The 23,602-nt window shown below is 42.2% G+C and overlaps 1 protein-coding gene across 1 annotated transcript in view; it reads left to right on the top strand.

Annotated features, from left to right (window-relative positions):
- The first annotated feature begins 4,284 nt into the window (after window positions 1-4,284).
- LOC112262235 overlaps window positions 4,285-23,602 on the top strand; it is a 59,509-nt gene continuing 40,191 nt past the window's right edge. The window contains exons 1-77 of the mRNA XM_042330227.1: window positions 4,285-4,434; window positions 4,561-4,769; window positions 4,870-4,964; window positions 5,134-5,162; window positions 5,333-5,354; window positions 5,455-5,482; window positions 5,586-5,670; window positions 5,812-5,958; window positions 6,041-6,252; window positions 6,363-6,466; window positions 6,581-6,699; window positions 6,801-6,968; window positions 7,185-7,384; window positions 7,492-7,604; window positions 7,790-7,896; window positions 8,022-8,198; window positions 8,325-8,533; window positions 8,634-8,728; window positions 8,898-8,926; window positions 9,097-9,118; window positions 9,219-9,246; window positions 9,350-9,434; window positions 9,576-9,722; window positions 9,805-10,016; window positions 10,127-10,230; window positions 10,345-10,463; window positions 10,565-10,732; window positions 10,949-11,148; window positions 11,256-11,368; window positions 11,554-11,660; window positions 11,786-11,962; window positions 12,089-12,297; window positions 12,398-12,492; window positions 12,662-12,690; window positions 12,859-12,880; window positions 12,981-13,008; window positions 13,112-13,196; window positions 13,338-13,484; window positions 13,567-13,778; window positions 13,889-13,992; window positions 14,108-14,226; window positions 14,328-14,495; window positions 14,712-14,911; window positions 15,019-15,131; window positions 15,317-15,423; window positions 15,549-15,725; window positions 15,852-16,060; window positions 16,161-16,255; window positions 16,425-16,453; window positions 16,624-16,645; window positions 16,749-16,776; window positions 16,880-16,964; window positions 17,106-17,252; window positions 17,335-17,546; window positions 17,657-17,760; window positions 17,876-17,994; window positions 18,095-18,262; window positions 18,479-18,678; window positions 18,786-18,898; window positions 19,084-19,190; window positions 19,312-19,488; window positions 19,615-19,823; window positions 19,924-20,018; window positions 20,188-20,216; window positions 20,385-20,406; window positions 20,507-20,534; window positions 20,638-20,722; window positions 20,864-21,010; window positions 21,093-21,304; window positions 21,415-21,518; window positions 21,633-21,751; window positions 21,853-22,020; window positions 22,237-22,436; window positions 22,544-22,656; window positions 22,842-22,948; window positions 23,074-23,250; window positions 23,377-23,585. Coding sequence (XP_042186161.1) covers window positions 4,603-4,769; window positions 4,870-4,964; window positions 5,134-5,162; window positions 5,333-5,354; window positions 5,455-5,482; window positions 5,586-5,670; window positions 5,812-5,958; window positions 6,041-6,252; window positions 6,363-6,466; window positions 6,581-6,699; window positions 6,801-6,968; window positions 7,185-7,384; window positions 7,492-7,604; window positions 7,790-7,896; window positions 8,022-8,198; window positions 8,325-8,533; window positions 8,634-8,728; window positions 8,898-8,926; window positions 9,097-9,118; window positions 9,219-9,246; window positions 9,350-9,434; window positions 9,576-9,722; window positions 9,805-10,016; window positions 10,127-10,230; window positions 10,345-10,463; window positions 10,565-10,732; window positions 10,949-11,148; window positions 11,256-11,368; window positions 11,554-11,660; window positions 11,786-11,962; window positions 12,089-12,297; window positions 12,398-12,492; window positions 12,662-12,690; window positions 12,859-12,880; window positions 12,981-13,008; window positions 13,112-13,196; window positions 13,338-13,484; window positions 13,567-13,778; window positions 13,889-13,992; window positions 14,108-14,226; window positions 14,328-14,495; window positions 14,712-14,911; window positions 15,019-15,131; window positions 15,317-15,423; window positions 15,549-15,725; window positions 15,852-16,060; window positions 16,161-16,255; window positions 16,425-16,453; window positions 16,624-16,645; window positions 16,749-16,776; window positions 16,880-16,964; window positions 17,106-17,252; window positions 17,335-17,546; window positions 17,657-17,760; window positions 17,876-17,994; window positions 18,095-18,262; window positions 18,479-18,678; window positions 18,786-18,898; window positions 19,084-19,190; window positions 19,312-19,488; window positions 19,615-19,823; window positions 19,924-20,018; window positions 20,188-20,216; window positions 20,385-20,406; window positions 20,507-20,534; window positions 20,638-20,722; window positions 20,864-21,010; window positions 21,093-21,304; window positions 21,415-21,518; window positions 21,633-21,751; window positions 21,853-22,020; window positions 22,237-22,436; window positions 22,544-22,656; window positions 22,842-22,948; window positions 23,074-23,250; window positions 23,377-23,585 — 9,242 coding nt within the window. The 5' untranslated portion in view covers window positions 4,285-4,434; window positions 4,561-4,602. The remainder of the gene's footprint in view (window positions 4,435-4,560; window positions 4,770-4,869; window positions 4,965-5,133; window positions 5,163-5,332; window positions 5,355-5,454; window positions 5,483-5,585; window positions 5,671-5,811; window positions 5,959-6,040; window positions 6,253-6,362; window positions 6,467-6,580; window positions 6,700-6,800; window positions 6,969-7,184; window positions 7,385-7,491; window positions 7,605-7,789; window positions 7,897-8,021; window positions 8,199-8,324; window positions 8,534-8,633; window positions 8,729-8,897; window positions 8,927-9,096; window positions 9,119-9,218; window positions 9,247-9,349; window positions 9,435-9,575; window positions 9,723-9,804; window positions 10,017-10,126; window positions 10,231-10,344; window positions 10,464-10,564; window positions 10,733-10,948; window positions 11,149-11,255; window positions 11,369-11,553; window positions 11,661-11,785; window positions 11,963-12,088; window positions 12,298-12,397; window positions 12,493-12,661; window positions 12,691-12,858; window positions 12,881-12,980; window positions 13,009-13,111; window positions 13,197-13,337; window positions 13,485-13,566; window positions 13,779-13,888; window positions 13,993-14,107; window positions 14,227-14,327; window positions 14,496-14,711; window positions 14,912-15,018; window positions 15,132-15,316; window positions 15,424-15,548; window positions 15,726-15,851; window positions 16,061-16,160; window positions 16,256-16,424; window positions 16,454-16,623; window positions 16,646-16,748; window positions 16,777-16,879; window positions 16,965-17,105; window positions 17,253-17,334; window positions 17,547-17,656; window positions 17,761-17,875; window positions 17,995-18,094; window positions 18,263-18,478; window positions 18,679-18,785; window positions 18,899-19,083; window positions 19,191-19,311; window positions 19,489-19,614; window positions 19,824-19,923; window positions 20,019-20,187; window positions 20,217-20,384; window positions 20,407-20,506; window positions 20,535-20,637; window positions 20,723-20,863; window positions 21,011-21,092; window positions 21,305-21,414; window positions 21,519-21,632; window positions 21,752-21,852; window positions 22,021-22,236; window positions 22,437-22,543; window positions 22,657-22,841; window positions 22,949-23,073; window positions 23,251-23,376; window positions 23,586-23,602) is intronic.

The following is a 23,602-nucleotide window of genomic DNA, read 5'->3' as shown; positions in this document are numbered from 1 at the left end:
CAACCAATAAACTGGTTAAAAGCTACAATTGAATAACATTAAAATTGAGTCACACTCTTATCCAGAGTAACTTACAGGAGCAATTAGGGTTAGGTGCCTTCCTTGCTCAAGGGCACATTCAGTTTTTTCACCTAGTCGGCTCAGAGATTCAAACCAGCAACCTTTTTGTTTACTTGCCCAATGCTCTTAACCACTAGACTACCTTCCGCCCAACAACAAAGCATTCATTAATCCAAATGACAATGACTCATGACTCAGTGATATTCCACAACTACCATTTGTCATTGATTACTTATGTCACTTTTCCTCTGCTACTTGTCAAAATCTTAGAGCCACATCAGTGGAGCCCGGAAAACAGGTTAGTGTTCACAAGCATGTAGCCACACTCACATCTGCTAACCATCAAATTTGATTTGAGTTATTGAGCGTTATTGTCACTGTTTTTTTGTTGTGGTAAATTCTATGCCATAGTGGCTTTGACCTCTATATGGACAAAATTAAGCCTGTTATTTCAATTTTTTTTCTGGAACAGAATGACGAACAATGCCTCACAAGGGGCCTGCAATTCAACAACACTGAATCAAGCCATTTCCAGGGTAAGTCTGTCCGGGTAGAGATGAGGTAGACATAAAAATAAATAAAAATGAAGGATGAGTATTATTGGAATCTAGCTTTTACACCATTGCTACAAGTGTCATTTTTTTTTAATGACAGAAGCTTCATAAAATGTAGGCCTATGTAATAGGCAATAATATCAGCACAACCAATCAGAACCGTTAAAACATCAGCAACATGGTCCTATTTGTTGTTCGATAGTGCCCTCTGGTGGCAAACCAATTAATAGCACCTACACCTGTTATTTGTAAACATTCATGCACAACAAAAAAAATGGTTATCTGTTACATTTGTTCTCTGTACAAATGTATTAACGTATCTGTCTTCCTGTTTAGATTTCTAAAGCTGTAGACACCCTGACTAACCAACTGTCCTGTGAGGGAGGGAACAACCAAAGCTTTCCTGAAGAGAAGTTCAGCGTGCTGCAACAAGACCTCAGACAGATTATGAAATTGGCCTTAAAAGTCTTCCTTCATTTGGTACTTAATCTTTTCATACTAAGACCTCACTCGCACATTTGACTAAACTAAGAATCATATTAGTATTAACTAAGAATCATATTAGTATTAACTAAGAATCCCTATGGCAACTGCTTGGCCTCCGACCACATGTCACTACAGGGGGTAGTGTGTACGGCCCAGTACATCACTGGGATTAAGTTTCCTGCCATCCAGGACCTATATGATAGGTGGTGTCAAAGGAAGGTCAAAAAAATTGTCAAAGACTCCAGCCACCCCAGTCATAGACTATTCTCTCTGCTTCCGCACTGCAAGTGGTACCGGAGCGCCAAGTCCAGGTCCAAAAGGCTTCTTAACAGCTTCTACCCCCATGCCATAAGACTCCTGAACAGCTAATCAAATGGCTACCCGGACTATTTGCGTTGTCCCGCTGCCCCCACCCCTTCTTTTACACTGCTGCTTCTCTCTGTTGATTATCTCTGCAGTCACTTTAACTCTACATACATGTACATATTACCTCAATTACCTCGACTAACCGGTGCCCCGCACATTGACTCTGTACCAGTACCCCCTGTATATAACCTCCACATTGACTCTGTACCAGTACCCCCTGTATATAGCCTCCACATTGACTCTGTACCAGTACCCCCTGTATATAACCTCCACATTGACTCTGCACCAGTACCCCCTGTATATAGTCTCCACATTGACTCTGTACCGGTACCCCCTGTATATAGCCTCCACATTGACTCTGTACCAGTACCCCTGTATATAACCTCCACATTGACTCTGTACCAGTACCCCCTGTATATAACCTCCACGTTGACTCTGTACCAGTACCCCTGTATATAGCCTCCACATTGACTCTGTACCGGTACCTCCTGTATATAGCCTCCACATTGACTCTGTACCGGTACCTCCTGTATATAGCCTCCACATTGCCTCTGTACCAGTACCCCCTGTATATAACCTCCACATTGACTCTGTACCGGTACCCCCTGTATATAGCCTCCACATTGACTCTATACCAGTACCCCTGTATATAGCCTCCACATTGACTCTATACCAGGACCCCTGTATATAGCCTCCACATTGACTCTGTACCGGTACCCCCTGTATATAACCTCCACATTGACTCTGTACCAGTACCCCCTGTATATAACCTCCACATTGACTCTGTACCAGTACCCCCTGTATATAGCCTCCACATTGACTCTATACCAGTACCCCTGTAAAATAGCCTCCACATTGACTCTATACCAGTACCCCTGTATATAGCCTCCACATTGACTCTATACCAGTACCCCCTGTATATAGCCTCCACATTGACTCTGTACCAGTACCCCCTGTATATAGCCTCCACATTGACTCTATAACAGTACCCCCTGTATATAGCCTCCACATTGACTCTGTACCATTACCCCCTGTATATAACCTCCACATTGACTCTGTACCAGTACCCCCTGTATTTAACCTCCACATTGACTCTGTACCAGTACCCCCTGTATATAGCCTCCACATTGACTCTATACCAGTAGCCCCCCTGTAAATATAGCCTCCACATTGACTCTATACCAGTACCCCCTGTATATAGCCTCCACATTGAATCTATACCAGTACCCCCTGTATATAGCCTCCACATTGACTCTGTACCAGTACATTGACCCCTGTATATAGCCTCCACATTGATTGACTCTGTACCAGTACCCCCTGTATATAGCCTCCACATTGACTCCAATACCCCCTGTATATAGCCTCCACATTGACTCTGTACCAATCCATTGGTACCCCTGTATATAGCCTCCACATTGACTCTATACCAGTACCCCTGTATATAGCCTCCACATTGACTCTGTACTGGTACCCCCTGTATATAGCCTCCACATTGACTCTGTACCAATACCCCCTGTATATAGCCTCCACATTGACTCTGTACCAATACCCCCTGTATATAGCCTCCACATTGACTCTGTACCAATACCCCTGTATATAGCTTCCACATTGACTCTGTACCAATACCCCCTGTATATAGCCTCCACATTGACTCTGTACCAGTACCCCCTGTATATACCCTCCACATTGACTCTGTACCAATACCCCCTGTATATAGCTTCCACATTGACTCTGTACCAATACCCCCTGTATATAGCCTCCACATTGACTCTGTACCAATACCCCCTGTATATAGCCTCGCTACTGTTATTTTACTGCTGCTATTTAATTATTTGTTATTTGTTATTTTTTACTTAACACTTTTTTCCTAAAACTGCATTGTTGGTTAAGGGCTTTAAGGGCTTGTAAGTAAGAATTTCACTGTAAGGTCTACACCTGTTGCATTCGTCCCATGTGACTAATACAATTTGATTTGATTTGATTTCATGCTCACACCTGGTCATGAATTAAAATCAACATGGACGATGTTTGATTTTCAGAAAGTGTAAACAATGTAAACTGTCCAATTAATTTCAGGGCACCAATGAATCAAAGTCTGAGGTCCTGGATGTCTTTGGAGCTTTGAACAGTCTCAACAGTGATAACGATCAAAATGTGCAATTCATCCGCCTGTGGTTCAACGTCCAGCTGGTACCTCTTTTACCCCACATTACCGGAGACTTCCTGTCCCTGTTGAGCACAAGAGACTTCAGCTGCAGCTCCTATCAGGCACTGTGCGTTGACAATCATTCTGATTCCCATATTACTAAGGAAATGGTCCTCTTCAGTGTCGTTTCATCTAAAATCTTTTCTATTTAAGGGTCCTGGGATTGAGTGGTGAACTGGTATCCATTAATGAAGAGCAGAAACAATTGATCTACACTCACTTTATCCGTCTTTTCCTGTTCAGAAAGGGATCATCAGGTATTTAACATGTTAAGAATAGCAGAATTTGCCAATAGCTCTAACATGTAAGATTTAATTGTGTTGTTAATTTTTTTGTCAAATAATGAATTCAGAAAGTAAAGTGATGTTTTAATTGGCAGATCCAGATCCTGGATGCTTGGGAAATGTAAATGAAAGTGCAGACTGGTTGTTGAAAAACTTTGGAAACTTTTCAAGCATTGCTGATTTAAAGGATCTGTATGAACTAAACCAGCATTTCTCTGCGGTGAGTATTTCATCATCTCATGAGGCGATGAAAATCATGGCAAAAGAGAAATCCACGATTAACACGTTGTTGTTTTTTTAGCTGGAGGTTTTGAAAATCCTTTCACCAAACCAGAAAGCTGAATTGATACTGGACCCAAGCACTGGCGCTCTGGAGAATGAGACTCTTGTGAAGAACGTTTTCATCAGCTTGCTGGAATCTCCAAGGGAAGAGCAGCTCAATGAGTTCTTTGTGACTTTTGTTGAAGTCACCAAGCAGGTCAGTACATCACTCTCTGGCTGGAATGGACCTTGTACAGTGAGACCTGGCTCTCGACAAAGTCATCTGACAAAACAATCAGGATGAATGGATGTCCTCCTAAACCATGAACCATTTATTTTCCAGGAAAACATCACTATCATCACAAACACAGCTGTAAGAGACACAATGCTAGACCTGACCTTGATGGCTCTTGCTCCCAAATTCGACGTTTTTGAGCCAAAAGACTTCCAGCTGTGGTTCCAAGTCAATCTGGTTGTTCTGCTGGCCAGCTTCCATCCTGGCAGATTGGTTGATATCCCTCTAAACATCACCTGTGAATCCTACAATGCCATGTAAGCGACTACTTTACCCCAAACAAACGTACAAGGGACTACCTCGTAAAGTACAGATTGACAAAAGACTACACTAATGTCTCTTTCCTTTTTCTCTCAGATTTACGGGTCTCAACCAAAGTTTGGAATCTCTTCCGCCTCACCTCTCACAGGGTGTAAAGTCAAGCTTGGATGCACTGATGAAGACATTCCAACGTATGTGATAAACTGCTATTTTTCAACAACAGACACTGTATCATCTGAGCCCAGCATTTATAGAACATTTAAAAAATCTCCAAAAAGGCATTATGTTATTTTGCTAACTCATATGCTCCCAAATCTTCCCGTTGATTGACTGACCTTATTTAAATGATCCCCCTCAAAGGTTGCTCAAGGCCTCCAGCTTTAATTGTGGTAAGTACTCTCTGAGTGGGATCTTATTTCAAATAGACCTTTTGTTTACGATATGGGAAAGGTCATGCATCTGGTATCTGCATTGTGGCATTGTTCAGAAAGCCAAAGCATCTCTTTTGATTTCTCATTTAATTTCACACTGGTAACAATATTATTTCCCCCCCATATAGTGCAAAGAAACACTGGTCAATGGTAAGTTGATGCTAGCTGTGCAATTGACATTTTCTTGAATCAGATTGGCAATTTATGATTTGTGTCTGAAGAACTATTGTTTTTATGTTCTCTTTTGCAGAGAAACAACTTTGTGCTGGATTTAACAGGTAGGTTCAGTGCTGTCTTGCACAGTGCAGGTTGTAAGACATTGAGACACACAAGGTATCATTTGGAAACTAATAATGTATTTTTCATTACCGTTTCCTACAGAACACAACTGAAGCAACAAATGTCGATTGGGAATTCCAATGAATCCCTTTGCAATTTCAACATCTCTGAATATGCCTGTTCCTCAGTAAGCTTTTTCAATTGACCACTAAATGTTGTCAGTAGCAACAGATACATTTCTCTTGTCCTCATCTTCTTTATTGATGTTACTCATGTTGATGTCACAGTTGTCTAATTTGGTTCACGTCCCTGCATTCTTTTCTTTAAGACAACCCTTCTGTCAGCGGACAACTTGGTGACGATCCTGAAATGCCAATTGTCCAGCAAAAAGACTTACTCAACAGAAATGTGGAAGCTGTTCTTCCAAAACAATGCTGCTATTCTGGAACAGGCTCTTCTGGATTACTCCAGCATGGTATGTTGAATCCCAGAATTACAACAAAATGTTGGCAATATGTGTGGATTTTGTCAATACACATCTGTTTATACCTTTCCAGAACCCCAACACCAGCAGTCCAGCTATGCCAAATGTCCTTGATGCCATTGGAGATGTCAAACTCAACAACTTCATGAATGCACAGCTGAACAACGCCAGTTTCGTTGACAAGTTGTTCCAGAAGATGCTCCGTCCATTCTTGGCATCTCCATCTAGGAATTTCCTCTCCTGTCTCAGCTCAAAGAACTTCAGTTGTCAGACCTACCAAATTGTGTATGTAAATCCATGATACCCAATGCCATCGTCAATACAACTGGTTATATGCCTACAATTGAATAAGAAGTCAAGATAACATAGGTAACATGGGCTCTGTTCTCTTTCAGCATTGAGGCTCTAAGCAACCAATCAGCCTCCATGGACAGAGAGCAACAACGAGTGATCTTCACTCATTACATCTATCCATTCCTTTCAAGAAATGACTCATCAGGTAATAAATGGTTCTGGAAAGCACAAAAACATACACACTTCTCTGGGCCAATCCATTGAAGTCATCTGCTTAGGGAACTTAAAGTCCATTTGTTTAACTCTGCTTTTGTTTCAGATCCCGGCTGTGTCTCAAACACCAGTGGAAGCATGGACTGGCTCCAGAGGAACTTTGGCATCTTTTCTGTTTTTGCAGAACTGCAGGAGTTACAAGTCCTTAATCCCGACTTCTCCAGCGTAAGTTTCCTAGGTGTTTGTCTGGATGGTTATCCCCTCAATAACATTACCGTGCCACTCACTGACATGTGCCACCTTTCTTTTTCTTTTTCTATTTGTAGAAGGAATCACTGTCGCTGCTTACCCCAACCCAAGTGGCACAATTGACCTTGACCTCTGGGGCATTGAATGACACAGATGACATTAAACTTGTGTTTACGCGGCTGGAGGAAGGAGACGCTTTCAAAAATGTTGACGAGTTTCTGACGCAACTGACCGCAAAGGAAGAGGTAATGCACTTTTGAGATAAACAAACTGCATGATTTCATCTTGACAAATAGCAATCCCCATGTCTTCCTGTGTCTCCCTTTGTGGATAGTGAAGGACAACAAATGAGCAACGAGCAACCTATCAATCTTCTACTTTCATTTATTACCGGCAAAGCTTGATGGAATGCCGTGATGAGTTGTTCAGTGTTGAGGAACTCTGGTCATGTGTTTCAACAGATTCCTGACATCCATCCAGCCGTGAGAGATGTGATGATGAATCAGACGTTCAACATCATCAGCCTTCAATTCCCAGAGTTCGAAACGCTGGACTGGATTGCATGGTTCGAAGTAAAGCTGATTCCCATCCTCCCCAGTTTTAATGAAGTCATGCTCACCATTGCTACCTCAAACGTCAACTGCACCAACTACCAAGTCATGTGAGTAGGGGCCAACTTCCTGCTAAAATTAGCCATGGATTCGATGACTAAAATCTATTGCAAATGTGGGGTGGAAGCGTCATGAGTGTATCTTTTCCCATTTACAGTGTAAATGGAATGGACAGAGCTTTCCCTGAAATGACTCAGGATAGAAGAGAAGGAATCGCAAGAGTCCTGCTGAAATACCTGAGGAAATCTGTGCACCTCATCAATGGACCAGGTAGGACTCACCAAGCAGGTTGTTGTGCTCATTGGCTTTCTGTTTGATTCTTCATCGCCTATGCTGGATGAAGTGTGCTTTGTTTGAAAGGAGTGAACAGTTGGCATGTTGCTTCCTTGTCTATTGAATATAACATCAATGTACTCCACTTTTCAATAACCAAAACGGCCATACATGTCTTTTAGCTTGCAGGCAGGACATCCACGATGACAATGACTGGCTTGCAATCAACCTGGGTTCATACTCCGAGTACACAACCTATTCGGATCTCAAAGACTTCAACATCTCAGGGGTAAAACAATTGTTTGCCAGTGTTCTTTGCATGACCAGAATTGACTTGTTTGACACTGCTCATGTGTGGAATTATGGCTATTTAGAGGGATAATGCATTGTATTCTGTTGTCTTCTTCTCCCCAGGTGGCAGTTCTAGACTCCCTCTCACCAAACCAGAAAGCTGAATTGATACTGGACCCAAGCACTGGCGCTCTGGAGAATGAGACTCTTGCGAAGAACATTTTCATCAGCTTGCTGGAATCTCCAAGGGAAGAGCAGCTCAATGAGTTCTTTGTGACTTTTGTTGAAGTCACCAAGCAGGTCAGTACATCACTCTCTGGCTGGAATGGACCTTGTACAGTGAGACCTGGCTCTCGACAAAGTCATCTGACAAAACAATCAGGATGAATGGATGTCCTCCTAAACCATGAACCATTTATTTTCCAGGAAAACATCACTATCATCACAAACACAGCCGTAAGAGACACAATGCTAGACCTGACCTTGATGGCTCTTGCTCCCAAATTCGACGTTTTTGAGCCAAAAGACTTCCAGCTGTGGTTCCAAGTCAATCTGGTTGTTCTGCTGGCCAGCTTCCATCCTGGCAGATTGGTTGATATCCCCCTAAACATCACCTGTGAATCCTACAATGCCATGTAAGAGACTACTTTACCCCAAACAAACGTACAAGGGACTACCTCGTAAAGTACAGATTGACAAAAGACTGCACTAATGTCTCTTTCCTTTTTCTCTCAGATTTACGGGTCTCGACCAAAGTTTGGAATCTCTTCCGCCTCACCTCTCACAGGGTGTAAAGTCAAGCTTGGATGCACTGATGAAGACATTCCAACGTATGTGATAAACTGCTATTTTTCAACAACAGACACTGTATCATCTGAGCCCAGCATTTATAGAACATTTAAAAAATCTCCAAAAAGGCATTATGTTATTTTGCTAACTCATATGCTCCCAAATCTTCCCGTTGATTGACTGACCTTATTTAAATTATCCCCCTCAAAGGTTGCTCAAGGCCTCCAGCTTTAATTGTGGTAAGTACTCTCTGAGTGGGATCTTATTTCAAATAGACCTTTTGTTTACGATATGGGAAAGGTCATGCATCTGGTATCTGCATTGTGGCATTGTTCAGAAAGCCAAAGCATCTCTTTTGATTTCTCATTTAATTTCACACTGGTAACAATATTATTTCCCCCCCATATAGTGCAAAGAAACACTGGTCAATGGTAAGTTGATGCTAGCTGTGCAATTGACATTTTCTTGAATCAGATTGGCAATTTATGATTTGTGTCTGAAGAACTATTGTTTTTATGTTCTCTTTTGCAGAGAAACAACTTTGTGCTGGATTTAACAGGTAGGTTCAGTGCTGTCATGCACAGTGCAGGTTGTAAGACATTGAGACACACAAGGTATCATTTGGAAACTAATAATGTATTTTTCATTACCGTTTCCTACAGAACACAACTGAAGCAACAAATGTCGATTGGGAATTCCAATGAATCCCTTTGCAATTTCAACATCTCTGAATATGCCTGTTCCTCAGTAAGCTTTTTCAATTCACCACTAAATGTTGTCAGTAGCAACAGATACATTTCTCTTGTCCTCATCTTCTTTATTCATGTTACTCATGTTGATGTCACAGTTGTCTAATTTGGTTCACGTCCCTGCATTCTTTTCTTTAAGACAACCCTTCTGTCAGCGGACAACTTGGTGACGATCCTGAAATGCCAATTGTCCAGCAAAAAGACTTACTCAACAGAAATGTGGAAGCTGTTCTTCCAAAACAATGCTGCTATTCTAGACCAGGCTCTTCTGGATTACTCCAGCATGGTATGTTGAATCCCAGAATTACAACAAAATGTTGGCAATATGTGTGGATTTTGTCAATACACATCTGTTTATACCTTTCCAGAACCCCAACACCAGCAGTCCAGCTATGCCAAATGTCCTTGATGCCATTGGAGATGTCAAACTCAACAACTTCATGAATGCACAGCTGAACAACGCCAGTTTCGTTGACAAGTTGTTCCAGAAGATGCTCCGTCCATTCTTGGCATCTCCATCTAGGAATTTCCTCTCCTGTCTCAGCTCAAAGAACTTCAGTTGTCAGACCTACCAAATTGTGTATGTAAATCCATGATACCCAATGCCATCGTCAATACAACTGGTTATATGCCTACAATTGAATAAGAAGTCAAGATAACATAGGTAACATGGGCTCTGTTCTCTTTCAGCATTGAGGCTCTAAGCAACCAATCAGCCTCCATGGACAGAGAGCAACAACGAGTGATCTTCACTCATTACATCTATCCATTCCTTTCAAGAAATGACTCATCAGGTAATAAATGGTTCTGGAAAGCACAAAAACATACACACTTCTCTGGGCCAATCCATTGAAGTCATCTGCTTAGGGAACTTAAAGTCCATTTGTTTAACTCTGCTTTTGTTTCAGATCCCGGCTGTGTCTCAAACACCAGTGGAAGCATGGACTGGCTCCAGAGGAACTTTGGCATCTTTTCTGTTTTTGCAGAACTGCAGGAGTTACAAGTCCTTAATCCCGACTTCTCCAGCGTAAGTTTCCTAGGTGTTTGTCTGGATGGTTATCCCCTCAATAACATTACCGTGCCACTCACTGACATGTGCCACCTTTCTTTTTCTTTTTCTATTTGTAGAAGGAATCACTGTCGCTGCTTACCCCAACCCAAGTGGCACAATTGACCTTGACCTCTGGGGCATTGAATGACACAGATGACATTAAACTTGTGTTTACGCGGCTGGAGGAAGGAGACGCTTTCAAAAATGTTGACGAGTTTCTGACGCAACTGACCGCAAAGGAAGAGGTAATGCACTTTTGAGATAAACAAACTGCATGATTTCATCTTGACAAATAGCAATCCCCATGTCTTCCTGTGTCTCCCTTTGTGGATAGTGAAGGACAACAAATGAGCAACGAGCAACCTATCAATCTTCTACTTTCATTTATTACCGGCAAAGATCGATGGAATGCCGTGATGAGTTGTTCAGTGTTGAGGAACTCTGGTCATGTGTTTCAACAGATTCCTGACATCCATCCAGCCGTGAGAGATGTGATGATGAATCAGACGTTCAACATCATCAGCCTTCAATTCCCAGAGTTCGAAACGCTGGACTGGATTGCATGGTTCGAAGTAAAGCTGATTCCCATCCTCCCCAGTTTTAATGAAGTCATGCTCACCATTGCTACCTCAAACGTCAACTGCACCAACTACCAAGTCATGTGAGTAGGGGCCAACTTCCTGCTAAAATTAGCCATGGATTCGATGACTAAAATCTATTGCAAATGTGGGGTGGAAGCGTCATGAGTGTATCTTTTCCCATTTACAGTGTAAATGGAATGGACAGAGCTTTCCCTGAAATGACTCAGGATAGAAGAGAAGGAATCGCAAGAGTCCTGCTGAAATACCTGAGGAAATCTGTGCACCTCATCAATGGACCAGGTAGGACTCACCAAGCAGGTTGTTGTGCTCATTGGCTTTCTGTTTGATTCTTCATCGCCTATGCTGGATGAAGTGTGCTTTGTTTGAAAGGAGTGAACAGTTGGCATGTTGCTTCCTTGTCTATTGAATATAACATCAATGTACTCCACTTTTCAATAACCAAAACGGCCATACATGTCTTTTAGCTTGCAGGCAGGACATCCACGATGACAATGACTGGCTTGCAATCAACCTGGGTTCATACTCCGAGTACACAACCTATTCGGATCTCAAAGACTTCAACATCTCAGGGGTAAAACAATTGTTTGCCAGTGTTCTTTGCATGACCAGAATTGACTTGTTTGACACTGCTCATGTGTGGAATTATGGCTATTTAGAGGGCTAATGCATTGTATTCTGTTGTCTTCTTCTCCCCAGGTGGCAGTTCTAGACTCCCTCTCACCAAACCAGAAAGCTGAATTGATACTGGACCCAAGCACTGGCGCTCTGGAGAATGAGACTCTTGTGAAGAACGTTTTCATCAGCTTGCTGGAATCTCCAAGGGAAGAGCAGCTCAATGAGTTCTTTGTGACTTTTGTTGAAGTCACCAAGCAGGTCAGTACATCACTCTCTGGCTGGAATGGACCTTGTACAGTGAGACCTGGCTCTCGACAAAGTCATCTGACAAAACAATCAGGATGAATGGATGTCCTCCTAAACCATGAACCATTTATTTTCCAGGAAAACATCACTATCATCACAAACACAGCCGTAAGAGACACAATGCTAGACCTGACCTTGGTGGCTCTTGCTCCCAAATTCGACGTTTTTGAGCCAAAAGACTTCCAGCTGTGGTTCCAAGTCAATCTGGTTGTTCTGCTGGCCAGCTTCCATCCTGGCAGATTGGTTGATATCCCCCTAAACATCACCTGTGAATCCTACAATGCCATGTAAGAGACTACTTTACCCCAAACAAACGTACAAGGGACTACCTCGTAAAGTACAGATTGACAAAAGACTGCACTAATGTCTCTTTCCTTTTTCTCTCAGATTTACGGGTCTCGACCAAAGTTTGGAATCTCTTCCGCCTCACCTCTCACAGGGTGTAAAGTCAAGCTTGGATGCACTGATGAAGACATTCCAACGTATGTGATAAACTGCTATTTTTCAACAACAGACACTGTATCATCTGAGCCCAGCATTTATAGAACATTTAAAAAATCTCCAAAAAGGCATTATGTTATTTTGCTAACTCATATGCTCCCAAATCTTCCCGTTGATTGACTGACCTTATTTAAATTATCCCCCTCAAAGGTTGCTCAAGGCCTCCAGCTTTAATTGTGGTAAGTACTCTCTGAGTGGGATCTTATTTCAAATAGACCTTTTGTTTACGATATGGGAAAGGTCATGCATCTGGTATCTGCATTGTGGCATTGTTCAGAAAGCCAAAGCATCTCTTTTGATTTCTCATTTAATTTCACACTGGTAACAATATTATTTCCCCCATATAGTGCAAAGAAACACTGGTCAATGGTAAGTTGATGCTAGCTGTGCAATTGACATTTTCTTGAATCAGATTGGCAATTTATGATTTGTGTCTGAAGAACTATTGTTTTTATGTTCTCTTTTGCAGAGAAACAACTTTGTGCTGGATTTAACAGGTAGGTTCAGTGCTGTCATGCACAGTGCAGGTTGTAAGACATTGAGACACACAAGGTATCATTTGGAAACTAATAATGTATTTTTCATTACCGTTTCCTACAGAACACAACTGAAGCAACAAATGTCGATTGGGAATTCCAATGAATCCCTTTGCAATTTCAACATCTCTGAATATGCCTGTTCCTCAGTAAGCTTTTTCAATTCACCACTAAATGTTGTCAGTAGCAACAGATACATTTCTCTTGTCCTCATCTTCTTTATTCATGTTACTCATGTTGATGTCACAGTTGTCTAATTTGGTTCACGTCCCTGCATTCTTTTCTTTAAGACAACCCTTCTGTCAGCGGACAACTTGGTGACGATCCTGAAATGCCAATTGTCCAGCAAAAAGACTTACTCAACAGAAATGTGGAAGCTGTTCTTCCAAAACAATGCTGCTATTCTAGACCAGGCTCTTCTGGATTACTCCAGCATGGTATGTTGAATCCCAGAATTACAACAAAATGTTGGCAATATGTGTGGATTTTGTCAATACACATCTGTTTATACCTTTCCAGAACCCCAACACCAGCAGTCCAGCTATGCCAAATGTCCTTGATGCCATTGGAGATGTCAAACTCAACAACTTCATGAATGCACAGCTGAACAACGCCAGTTTCGTTGACAAGTTGTTCCAGAAGATGCTCCGTCCATTCTTGGCATCTCCATCTAGGAATTTCCTCTCCTGTCTCAGCTCAAAGAACTTCAGTTGTCAGACCTACCAAATTGTGTATGTAAATCCATGATACCCAATGCCATCGTCAATACAACTGGTTATATGCCTACAATTGAATAAGAAGTCAAGATAACATAGGTAACATGGGCTCTGTTCTCTTTCAGCATTGAGGCTCTAAGCAACCAATCAGCCTCCATGGACAGAGAGCAACAACGAGTGATCTTCACTCATTACATCTATCCATTCCTTTCAAGAAATGACTCATCAGGTAATAAATGGTTCTGGAAAGCACAAAAACATACACACTTCTCTGGGCCAATCCATTGAAGTCATCTGCTTAGGGGAACTTAAAGTCCATTTGTTTAACTCTGCTTTTGTTTCAGATCCCGGCTGTGTCTCAAACACCAGTGGAAGCATGGACTGGCTCCAGAGGAACTTTGGCATCTTTTCTGTTTTTGCAGAACTGCAGGAGTTACAAGTCCTTAATCCCGACTTCTCCAGCGTAAGTTTCCTAGGTGTTTGTCTGGATGGTTATCCCCTCAATAACATTACCGTGCCACTCACTGACATGTGCCACCTTTCTTTTTCTTTTTCTATTTGTAGAAGGAATCACTGTCGCTGCTTACCCCAACCCAAGTGGCACAATTGACATTGACCTCTGGGGCATTGAATGACACAGATGACATTAAACTTGTGTTTACGCGGCTGGAGGAAGGAGACGCTTTCAAAAATGTTGACGAGTTTCTGACGCAACTGACCGCAAAGGAAGAGGTAATGCACTTTTGAGATAAACAAACTGCATGATTTCATCTTGACAAATAGCAATCCCCATGTCTTCCTGTGTCTCCCTTTGTGGATAGTGAAGGACAACAAATGAGCAACGAGCAACCTATCAATCTTCTACTTTCATTTATTACCGGCAAAGATCTATGGAATGCCGTGATGAGTTGTTCAGTGTTGAGGAACTCTGGTCATGTGTTTCAACAGATTCCTGACATCCATCCAGCCGTGAGAGATGTGATGATGAATCAGACGTTCAACATCATCAGCCTTCAATTCCCAGAGTTCGAAACGCTGGACTGGATTGCATGGTTCAAAGTAAAGCTGATTCCCATCCTCCCCAGTTTTAATGAAGTCATGCTCACCATTGCTACCTCAAACGTCAACTGCACCAACTACCAAGTCATGTGAGTAGGGGCCAACTTCCTGCTAAAATTAGCCATGGATTCGATGACTAAAATCTATTGCAAATGTGGGGTGGAAGCGTCATGAGTGTATCTTTTCCCATTTACAGTGTAAATGGAATGGACAGAGCTTTCCATGAAATGACTCAGGATAGAAGAGAAGGAATCGCAAGAGTCCTGCTGAAATACCTGAGGAAATCTGTGCACCTCATCAATGGACCAGGTAGGACTCACCAAGCAGGTTGTTGTGCTCATTGGCTTTCTGTTTGATTCTTCATCGCCTATGCTGGATGAAGCGTGCTTTGTTTGAAAGGAGTGAACAGTTGGCATGTGGCTTCCTTGTCTATTGAATATAACATCAATGTACTCCACTTTTCAATAACCAAAACGGCCATACATGTCTTTTAGCTTGCAGGCAGGACATCCACGATGACAATGACTGGCTTGCAATCAACCTGGGTTCATACTCCGAGTACACAACCTATTCGGATCTCAAAGACTTCAACATCTCAGGGGTAAAACAATTGTTTGCCAGTGTTCTTTGCATGACCAGAATTGACTAGTTTGACACTGCTCATGTGTGGAATTATGGGTATTTAGAGGGCTAATGCATTGTATTCTGTTGTCTTCTTCTCCCCAGGTGGCAGTTCTAGACTCCCTCTCACCAAACCAGAAAGCTGAATTGATACTGGACCCAAGCACTGGCGCTCTGGAGAATGAGACTCTTGTGAAGAACGTTTTCATCAGCTTGCTGGAATCTCCAAGGGAAGAGCAGCTCAATGAGTTCTTTGTGACTTTTGTTGAAGTCACCAAGCAGGTCAGTACATCACTCTCTGGCTGGAATGGACCTTGTACAGTGAGACCTGGCTCTCGACAAAGTCATCTGACAAAACAATCAGCATGAATGGATGTCCTCCTAAACCATGAACCATTTATTTTCCAGGAAAACATCACTATCATCACAAACACAGCCGTAAGAGACACAATGCTAGACCTGACCTTGGTGGCTCTTGCTCCCAAATTCGACGTTTTTGAGCCAAAAGACTTCCAGCTGTGGTTCCAAGTCAATCTGGTTGTTCTGCTGGCCAGCTTCCATCCTGGCAGATTGGTTGATATCCCCCTAAACATCACCTGTGAATCCTACAATGCCATGTAAGAGACTACTTTACCCCAAACAAACGTACAAGGGACTACCTCGTAAAGTACAGATTGACAAAAGACTGCACTAATGTCTCTTTCCTTTTTCTCTCAGATTTACGGGTCTCGACCAAAGTTTGGAATCTCTTCCGCCTCACCTCTCACAGGGTGTAAAGTCAAGCTTGGATGCACTGATGAAGACATTCCAACGTATGTGATAAACTGCTATTTTTCAACAACAGACACTGTATCATCTGAGCCCAGCATTTATAGAACATTTAAAAAATCTCCAAAAAGGCATTATGTTATTTTGCTAACTCATATGCTCCCAAATCTTCCCGTTGATTGACTGACCTTATTTAAATTATCCCCCTCAAAGGTTGCTCAAGGCCTCCAGCTTTAATTGTGGTAAGTACTCTCTGAGTGGGATCTTATTTCAAATAGACCTTTTGTTTACGATATGGGAAAGGTCATGCATCTGGTATCTGCATTGTGGCATTGTTCAGAAAGCCAAAGCATCTCTTTTGATTTCTCATTTAATTTCACACTGGTAACAATATTATTTCCCCCCCATATAGTGCAAAGAAACACTGGTCAATGGTAAGTTGATGCTAGCTGTGCAATTGACATTTTCTTGAATCAGATTGGCAATTTATGATGATTTGTGTCTGAAGAACTATTGTTTTTATGTTCTCTTTTGCAGAGAAACAACTTTGTGCTGGATTTAACAGGTAGGATCAGTGCTGTCTTGCACAGTGCAGGTTGTAAGACATTGAGACACACAAGGTATCATTTGGAAACTAATAATGTATTTTTCATTACCGTTTCCTACAGAACACAACTGAAGCAACAAATGTCGATTGGGAATTCCAATGAATCCCTTTGCAATTTCAACATCTCTGAATATGCCTGTTCCTCAGTAAGCTTTTTCAATTCACCACTAAATGTTGTCAGTAGCAACAGATACATTTCTCTTGTCCTCATCTTCTTTATTGATGTTACTCATGTTGATGTCACAGTTGTCTAATTTGGTTCACGTCCCTGCATTCTTTTCTTTAAGACAACCCTTCTGTCAGCGGACAACTTGGTGACGATCCTGAAATGCCAATTGTCCAGCAAAAAGACTTACTCAACAGAAATGTGGAAGCTGTTCTTCCAAAACAATGCTGCTATTCTAGACCAGGCTCTTCTGGATTACTCCAGCATGGTATGTTGAATCCCAGAATTACAACAAAATGTTGGCAATATGTGTGGATTTTGTCAATACACATCTGTTTATACCTTTCCAGAACCCCAACACCAGCAGTCCAGCTATGCCAAATGTCCTTGATGCCATTGGAGATGTCAAACTCAACAACTTCATGAATGCACAGCTGAACAACGCCAGTTTCGTTGACAAGTTGTTCCAGAAGATGCTCCGTCCATTCTTGGCATCTCCATCTAGGAATTTCCTCTCCTGTCTCAGCTCAAAGAACTTCAGTTGTCAGACCTACCAAATTGTGTATGTAAATCCATGATACCCAATGCCATCGTCAATACAACTGGTTATATGCCTACAATTGAATAAGAAGTCAAGATAACATAGGTAACATGGGCTCTGTTCTCTTTCAGCATTGAGGCTCTAAGCAACCAATCAGCCTCCATGGACAGAGAGCAACAACGAGTGATCTTCACTCATTACATCTATCCATTCCTTTCAAGAAATGACTCATCAGGTAATAAATGGTTCTGGAAAGCACAAAAACATACACACTTCTCTGGGCCAATCCATTGAAGTCATCTGCTTAGGGGAACTTAAAGTCCATTTGTTTAACTCTGCTTTTGTTTCAGATCCCGGCTGTGTCTCAAACACCAGTGGAAGCATGGACTGGCTCCAGAGGAACTTTGGCATCTTTTCTGTTTTTGCAGAACTGCAGGAGTTACAAGTCCTTAATCCCGACTTCTCCAGCGTAAGTTTCCTAGGTGTTTGTCTGGATGGTTATCCCCTCAATAACATTACCGTGCCACTCACTGACATGTGCCACCTTTCTTTTTTTTTTCTATTTGTAGAAGGAATCACTGTCGCTGCTTACCCCAACCCAAGTGGCACAATTGACCTTGACCTCTGGGGCATTGAATGACACAGATGACATTAAACTTGTGTTTACGCGGCTGGAGGAAGGAGACGCTTTCAAAAATGTTGACGAGTTTCTGACGCAACTGACCGCAAAGGAAGAGGTAATGCACTTTTGAGATAAACAAACTGCATGATTTCATCTTGACAAATAGCAATCCCCATGTCTTCCTGTGTCTCCCTTTGTGGATAGTGAAGGACAACAAATGAGCAACGAGCAACCTATCAATCTTCTACTTTCATTTATTACCGGCAAAGCTCTATGGAATGCCGTGATGAGTTGTTCAGTGTTGAGGAACTCTGGTCATGTGTTTCAACAGATTCCTGACATCCATCCAGCCGTGAGAGATGTGATGATGAATCAGACGTTCAACATCATCAGCCTTCAATTCCCAGAGTTCGAAACGCTGGACTGGATTGCATGGTTCGAAGTAAAGCTGATTCCCATCCTCCCCAGTTTTAATGAAGTCATGCTCACCATTGCTACCTCAAACGTCAACTGCACCAACTACCAAGTCATGTGAGTAGGGGCCAACTTCCTGCTAAAATTAGCCATGGATTCGATGACTAAAATCTATTGCAAATGTGGGGTGGAAGCGTCATGAGTGTATCTTTTCCCATTTACAGTGTAAATGGAATGGACAGAGCTTTCCCTGAAATGACTCAGGATAGAAGAGAAGGAATCGCAAGAGTCCTGCTGAAATACCTGAGGAAATCTGTGCACCTCATCAATGGACCAGGTAGGACTCACCAAGCAGGTTGTTGTGCTCATTGGCTTTCTGTTTGATTCTTCATCGCCTATGCTGGATGAAGTGTGCTTTGTTTGAAAGGAGTGAACAGTTGGCATGTTGCTTCCTTGTCTATTGAATATAACATCAATGTACTCCACTTTTCAATAACCAAAACGGCCATACATGTCTTTTAGCTTGCAGGCAGGACATCCACGATGACAATGACTGGCTTGCAATCAACCTGGGTTCATACTCCGAGTACACAACCTATTCGGATCTCAAAGACTTCAACATCTCAGGGGTAAAACAATTGTTTGCCAGTGTTCTTTGCATGACCAGAATTGACATGACACTGCTCATGTGTGGAATTATGGCTATTTAGAGGGCTAATGCATTGTATTCTGTTGTCTTCTTCTCCCCAGGTGGCAGTTCTAGACTCCCTCTCACCAAACCAGAAAGCTGAATTGATACTGGACCCAAGCACTGGCGCTCTGGAGAATGAGACTCTTGTGAAGAACGTTTTCATCAGCTTGCTGGAATCTCCAAGGGAAGAGCAGCTCAATGAGTTCTTTGTGACTTTTGTTGAAGTCACCAAGCAGGTCAGTACATCACTCTCTGGCTGGAATGGACCTTGTACAGTGAGACCTGGCTCTCGACAAAGTCATCTGACAAAACAATCAGCATGAATGGATGTCCTCCTAAACCATGAACCATTTATTTTCCAGGAAAACATCACTATCATCACAAACACAGCCGTAAGAGACACAATGCTAGACCTGACCTTGGTGGCTCTTGCTCCCAAATTCGACGTTTTTGAGCCAAAAGACTTCCAGCTGTGGTTCCAAGTCAATCTGGTTGTTCTGCTGGCCAGCTTCCATCCTGGCAGATTGGTTGATATCCCCCTAAACATCACCTGTGAATCCTACAATGCCATGTAAGAGACTACTTTACCCCAAACAAACGTACAAGGGACTACCTCGTAAAGTACAGATTGACAAAAGACTGCACTAATGTCTCTTTCCTTTTTCTCTCAGATTTACGGGTCTCGACCAAAGTTTGGAATCTCTTCCGCCTCACCTCTCACAGGGTGTAAAGTCAAGCTTGGATGCACTGATGAAGACATTCCAACGTATGTGATAAACTGCTATTTTTCAACAACAGACACTGTATCATCTGAGCCCAGCATTTATAGAACATTTAAAAAATCTCCAAAAAGGCATTATGTTATTTTGCTAACTCATATGCTCCCAAATCTTCCCGTTGATTGACTGACCTTATTTAAATTATCCCCCTCAAAGGTTGCTCAAGGCCTCCAGCTTTAATTGTGGTAAGTACTCTCTGAGTGGGATCTTATTTCAAATAGACCTTTTGTTTACGATATGGGAAAGGTCATGCATCTGGTATCTGCATTGTGGCATTGTTCAGAAAGCCAAAGCATCTCTTTTGATTTCTCATTTAATTTCACACTGGTAACAATATTATTTCCCCCATATAGTGCAAAGAAACACTGGTCAATGGTAAGTTGATGCTAGCTGTGCAATTGACATTTTCTTGAATCAGATTGGCAATTTATGATTTGTGTCTGAAGAACTATTGTTTTTATGTTCTCTTTTGCAGAGAAACAACTTTGTGCTGGATTTAACAGGTAGGTTCAGTGCTGTCATGCACAGTGCAGGTTGTAAGACATTGAGACACACAAGGTATCATTTGGAAACTAATAATGTATTTTTCATTACCGTTTCCTACAGAACACAACTGAAGCAACAAATGTCGATTGGGAATTCCAATGAATCCCTTTGCAATTTCAACATCTCTGAATATGCCTGTTCCTCAGTAAGCTTTTTCAATTCACCACTAAATGTTGTCAGTAGCAACAGATACATTTCTCTTGTCCTCATCTTCTTTATTCATGTTACTCATGTTGATGTCACAGTTGTCTAATTTGGTTCACGTCCCTGCATTCTTTTCTTTAAGACAACCCTTCTGTCAGCGGACAACTTGGTGACGATCCTGAAATGCCAATTGTCCAGCAAAAAGACTTACTCAACAGAAATGTGGAAGCTGTTCTTCCAAAACAATGCTGCTATTCTAGACCAGGCTCTTCTGGATTACTCCAGCATGGTATGTTGAATCCCAGAATTACAACAAAATGTTGGCAATATGTGTGGATTTTGTCAATACACATCTGTTTATACCTTTCCAGAACCCCAACACCAGCAGTCCAGCTATGCCAAATGTCCTTGATGCCATTGGAGATGTCAAACTCAACAACTTCATGAATGCACAGCTGAACAACGCCAGTTTCGTTGACAAGTTGTTCCAGAAGATGCTCCGTCCATTCTTGGCATCTCCATCTAGGAATTTCCTCTCCTGTCTCAGCTCAAAGAACTTCAGTTGTCAGACCTACCAAATTGTGTATGTAAATCCATGATACCCAATGCCATCGTCAATACAACTGGTTATATGCCTACAATTGAATAAGAAGTCAAGATAACATAGGTAACATGGGCTCTGTTCTCTTTCAGCATTGAGGCTCTAAGCAACCAATCAGCCTCCATGGACAGAGAGCAACAACGAGTGATCTTCACTCATTACATCTATCCATTCCTTTCAAGAAATGACTCATCAGGTAATAAATGGTTCTGGAAAGCACAAAAACATACACACTTCTCTGGGCCAATCCATTGAAGTCATCTGCTTAGGGAACTTAAAGTCCATTTGTTTAACTCTGCTTTTGTTTCAGATCCCGGCTGTGTCTCAAACACCAGTGGAAGCATGGACTGGCTCCAGAGGAACTTTGGCATCTTTTCTGTTTTTGCAGAACTGCAGGAGTTACAAGTCCTTAATCCCGACTTCTCCAGCGTAAGTTTCCTAGGTGTTTGTCTGGATGGTTATCCCCTCAATAACATTACCGTGCCACTCACTGACATGTGCCACCTTTCTTTTTCTTTTTCTATTTGTAGAAGGAATCACTGTCGCTGCTTACCCCAACCCAAGTGGCACAATTGACATTGACCTCTGGGGCATTGAATGACACAGATGACATTAAACTTGTGTTTACGCGGCTGGAGGAAGGAGACGCTTTCAAAAATGTTGACGAGTTTCTGACGCAACTGACCGCAAAGGAAGAGGTAATGCACTTTTGAGATAAACAAACTGCATGATTTCATCTTGACAAATAGCAATCCCCATGTCTTCCTGTGTCTCCCTTTGTGGATAGTGAAGGACAACAAATGAGCAACGAGCAACCTATCAATCTTCTACTTTCATTTATTACCGGCAAAGCTCTATGGAATGCCGTGATGAGTTGTTCAGTGTTGAGGAACTCTGGTCATGTGTTTCAACAGATTCCTGACATCCATCCAGCCGTGAGAGATGTGATGATGAATCAGACGTTCAACATCATCAGCCTTCAATTCCCAGAGTTCGAAACGCTGGACTGGATTGCATGGTTCGAAGTAAAGCTGATTCCCATCCTCCCCAGTTTTAATGAAGTCATGCTCACCATTGCTACCTCAAACGTCAACTGCACCAACTACCAAGTCATGTGAGTAGGGGCCAACTTCCTGCTAAAATTAGCCATGGATTCGATGACTAAAATCTATTGCAAATGTGGGGTGGAAGCGTCATGAGTGTATCTTTTCCCATTTACAGTGTAAATGGAATGGACAGAGCTTTCCCTGAAATGACTCAGGATAGAAGAGAAGGAATCGCAAGAGTCCTGCTGAAATACCTGAGGAAATCTGTGCACCTCATCAATGGACCAGGTAGGACTCACCAAGCAGGTTGTTGTGCTCATTGGCTTTCTGTTTGATTCTTCATCGCCTATGCTGGATGAAGTGTGCTTTGTTTGAAAGGAGTGAACAGTTGGCATGTTGCTTCCTTGTCTATTGAATATAACATCAATGTACTCCACTTTTCAATAACCAAAACGGCCATACATGTCTTTTAGCTTGCAGGCAGGACATCCACGATGACAATGACTGGCTTGCAATCAACCTGGGTTCATACTCCGAGTACACAACCTATTCGGATCTCAAAGACTTCAACATCTCAGGGGTAAAACAATTGTTTGCCAGTGTTCTTTGCATGACCAGAATTGACTTGTTTGACACTGCTCATGTGTGGAATTATGGCTATTTAGAGGGCTAATGCATTGTATTCTGTTGTCTTCTTCTCCCCAGGTGGCAGTTCTAGACTCCCTCTCACCAAACCAGAAAGCTGAATTGATACTGGACCCAAGCACTGGCGCTCTGGAGAATGAGACTCTTGTGAAGAACGTTTTCATCAGCTTGCTGGAATCTCCAAGGGAAGAGCAGCTCAATGAGTTCTTTGTGACTTTTGTTGAAGTCACCAAGCAGGTCAGTACATCACTCTCTGGCTGGAATGGACCTTGTACAGTGAGACCTGGCTCTCGACAAAGTCATCTGACAAAACAATCAGCATGAATGGATGTCCTCCTAAACCATGAACCATTTATTTTCCAGGAAAACATCACTATCATCACAAACACAGCCGTAAGAGACACAATGCTAGACCTGACCTTGGTGGCTCTTGCTCCCAAATTCGACGTTTTTGAGCCAAAAGACTTCCAGCTGTGGTTCCAAGTCAATCTGGTTGTTCTGCTGGCCAGCTTCCATCCTGGCAGATTGGTTGATATCCCCCTAAACATCACCTGTGAATCCTACAATGCCATGTAAGAGACTACTTTAC

The sequence above is a fragment of the Oncorhynchus tshawytscha genome, linkage group LG11 (assembly GCF_018296145.1).
Source record: "Oncorhynchus tshawytscha isolate Ot180627B linkage group LG11, Otsh_v2.0, whole genome shotgun sequence".
Classification (NCBI taxonomy): domain Eukaryota; kingdom Metazoa; phylum Chordata; class Actinopteri; order Salmoniformes; family Salmonidae; genus Oncorhynchus; species Oncorhynchus tshawytscha.
Note: the sequence above shows the minus strand (reverse complement) of the source record. Positions and strands in the feature narration are given on the sequence as shown.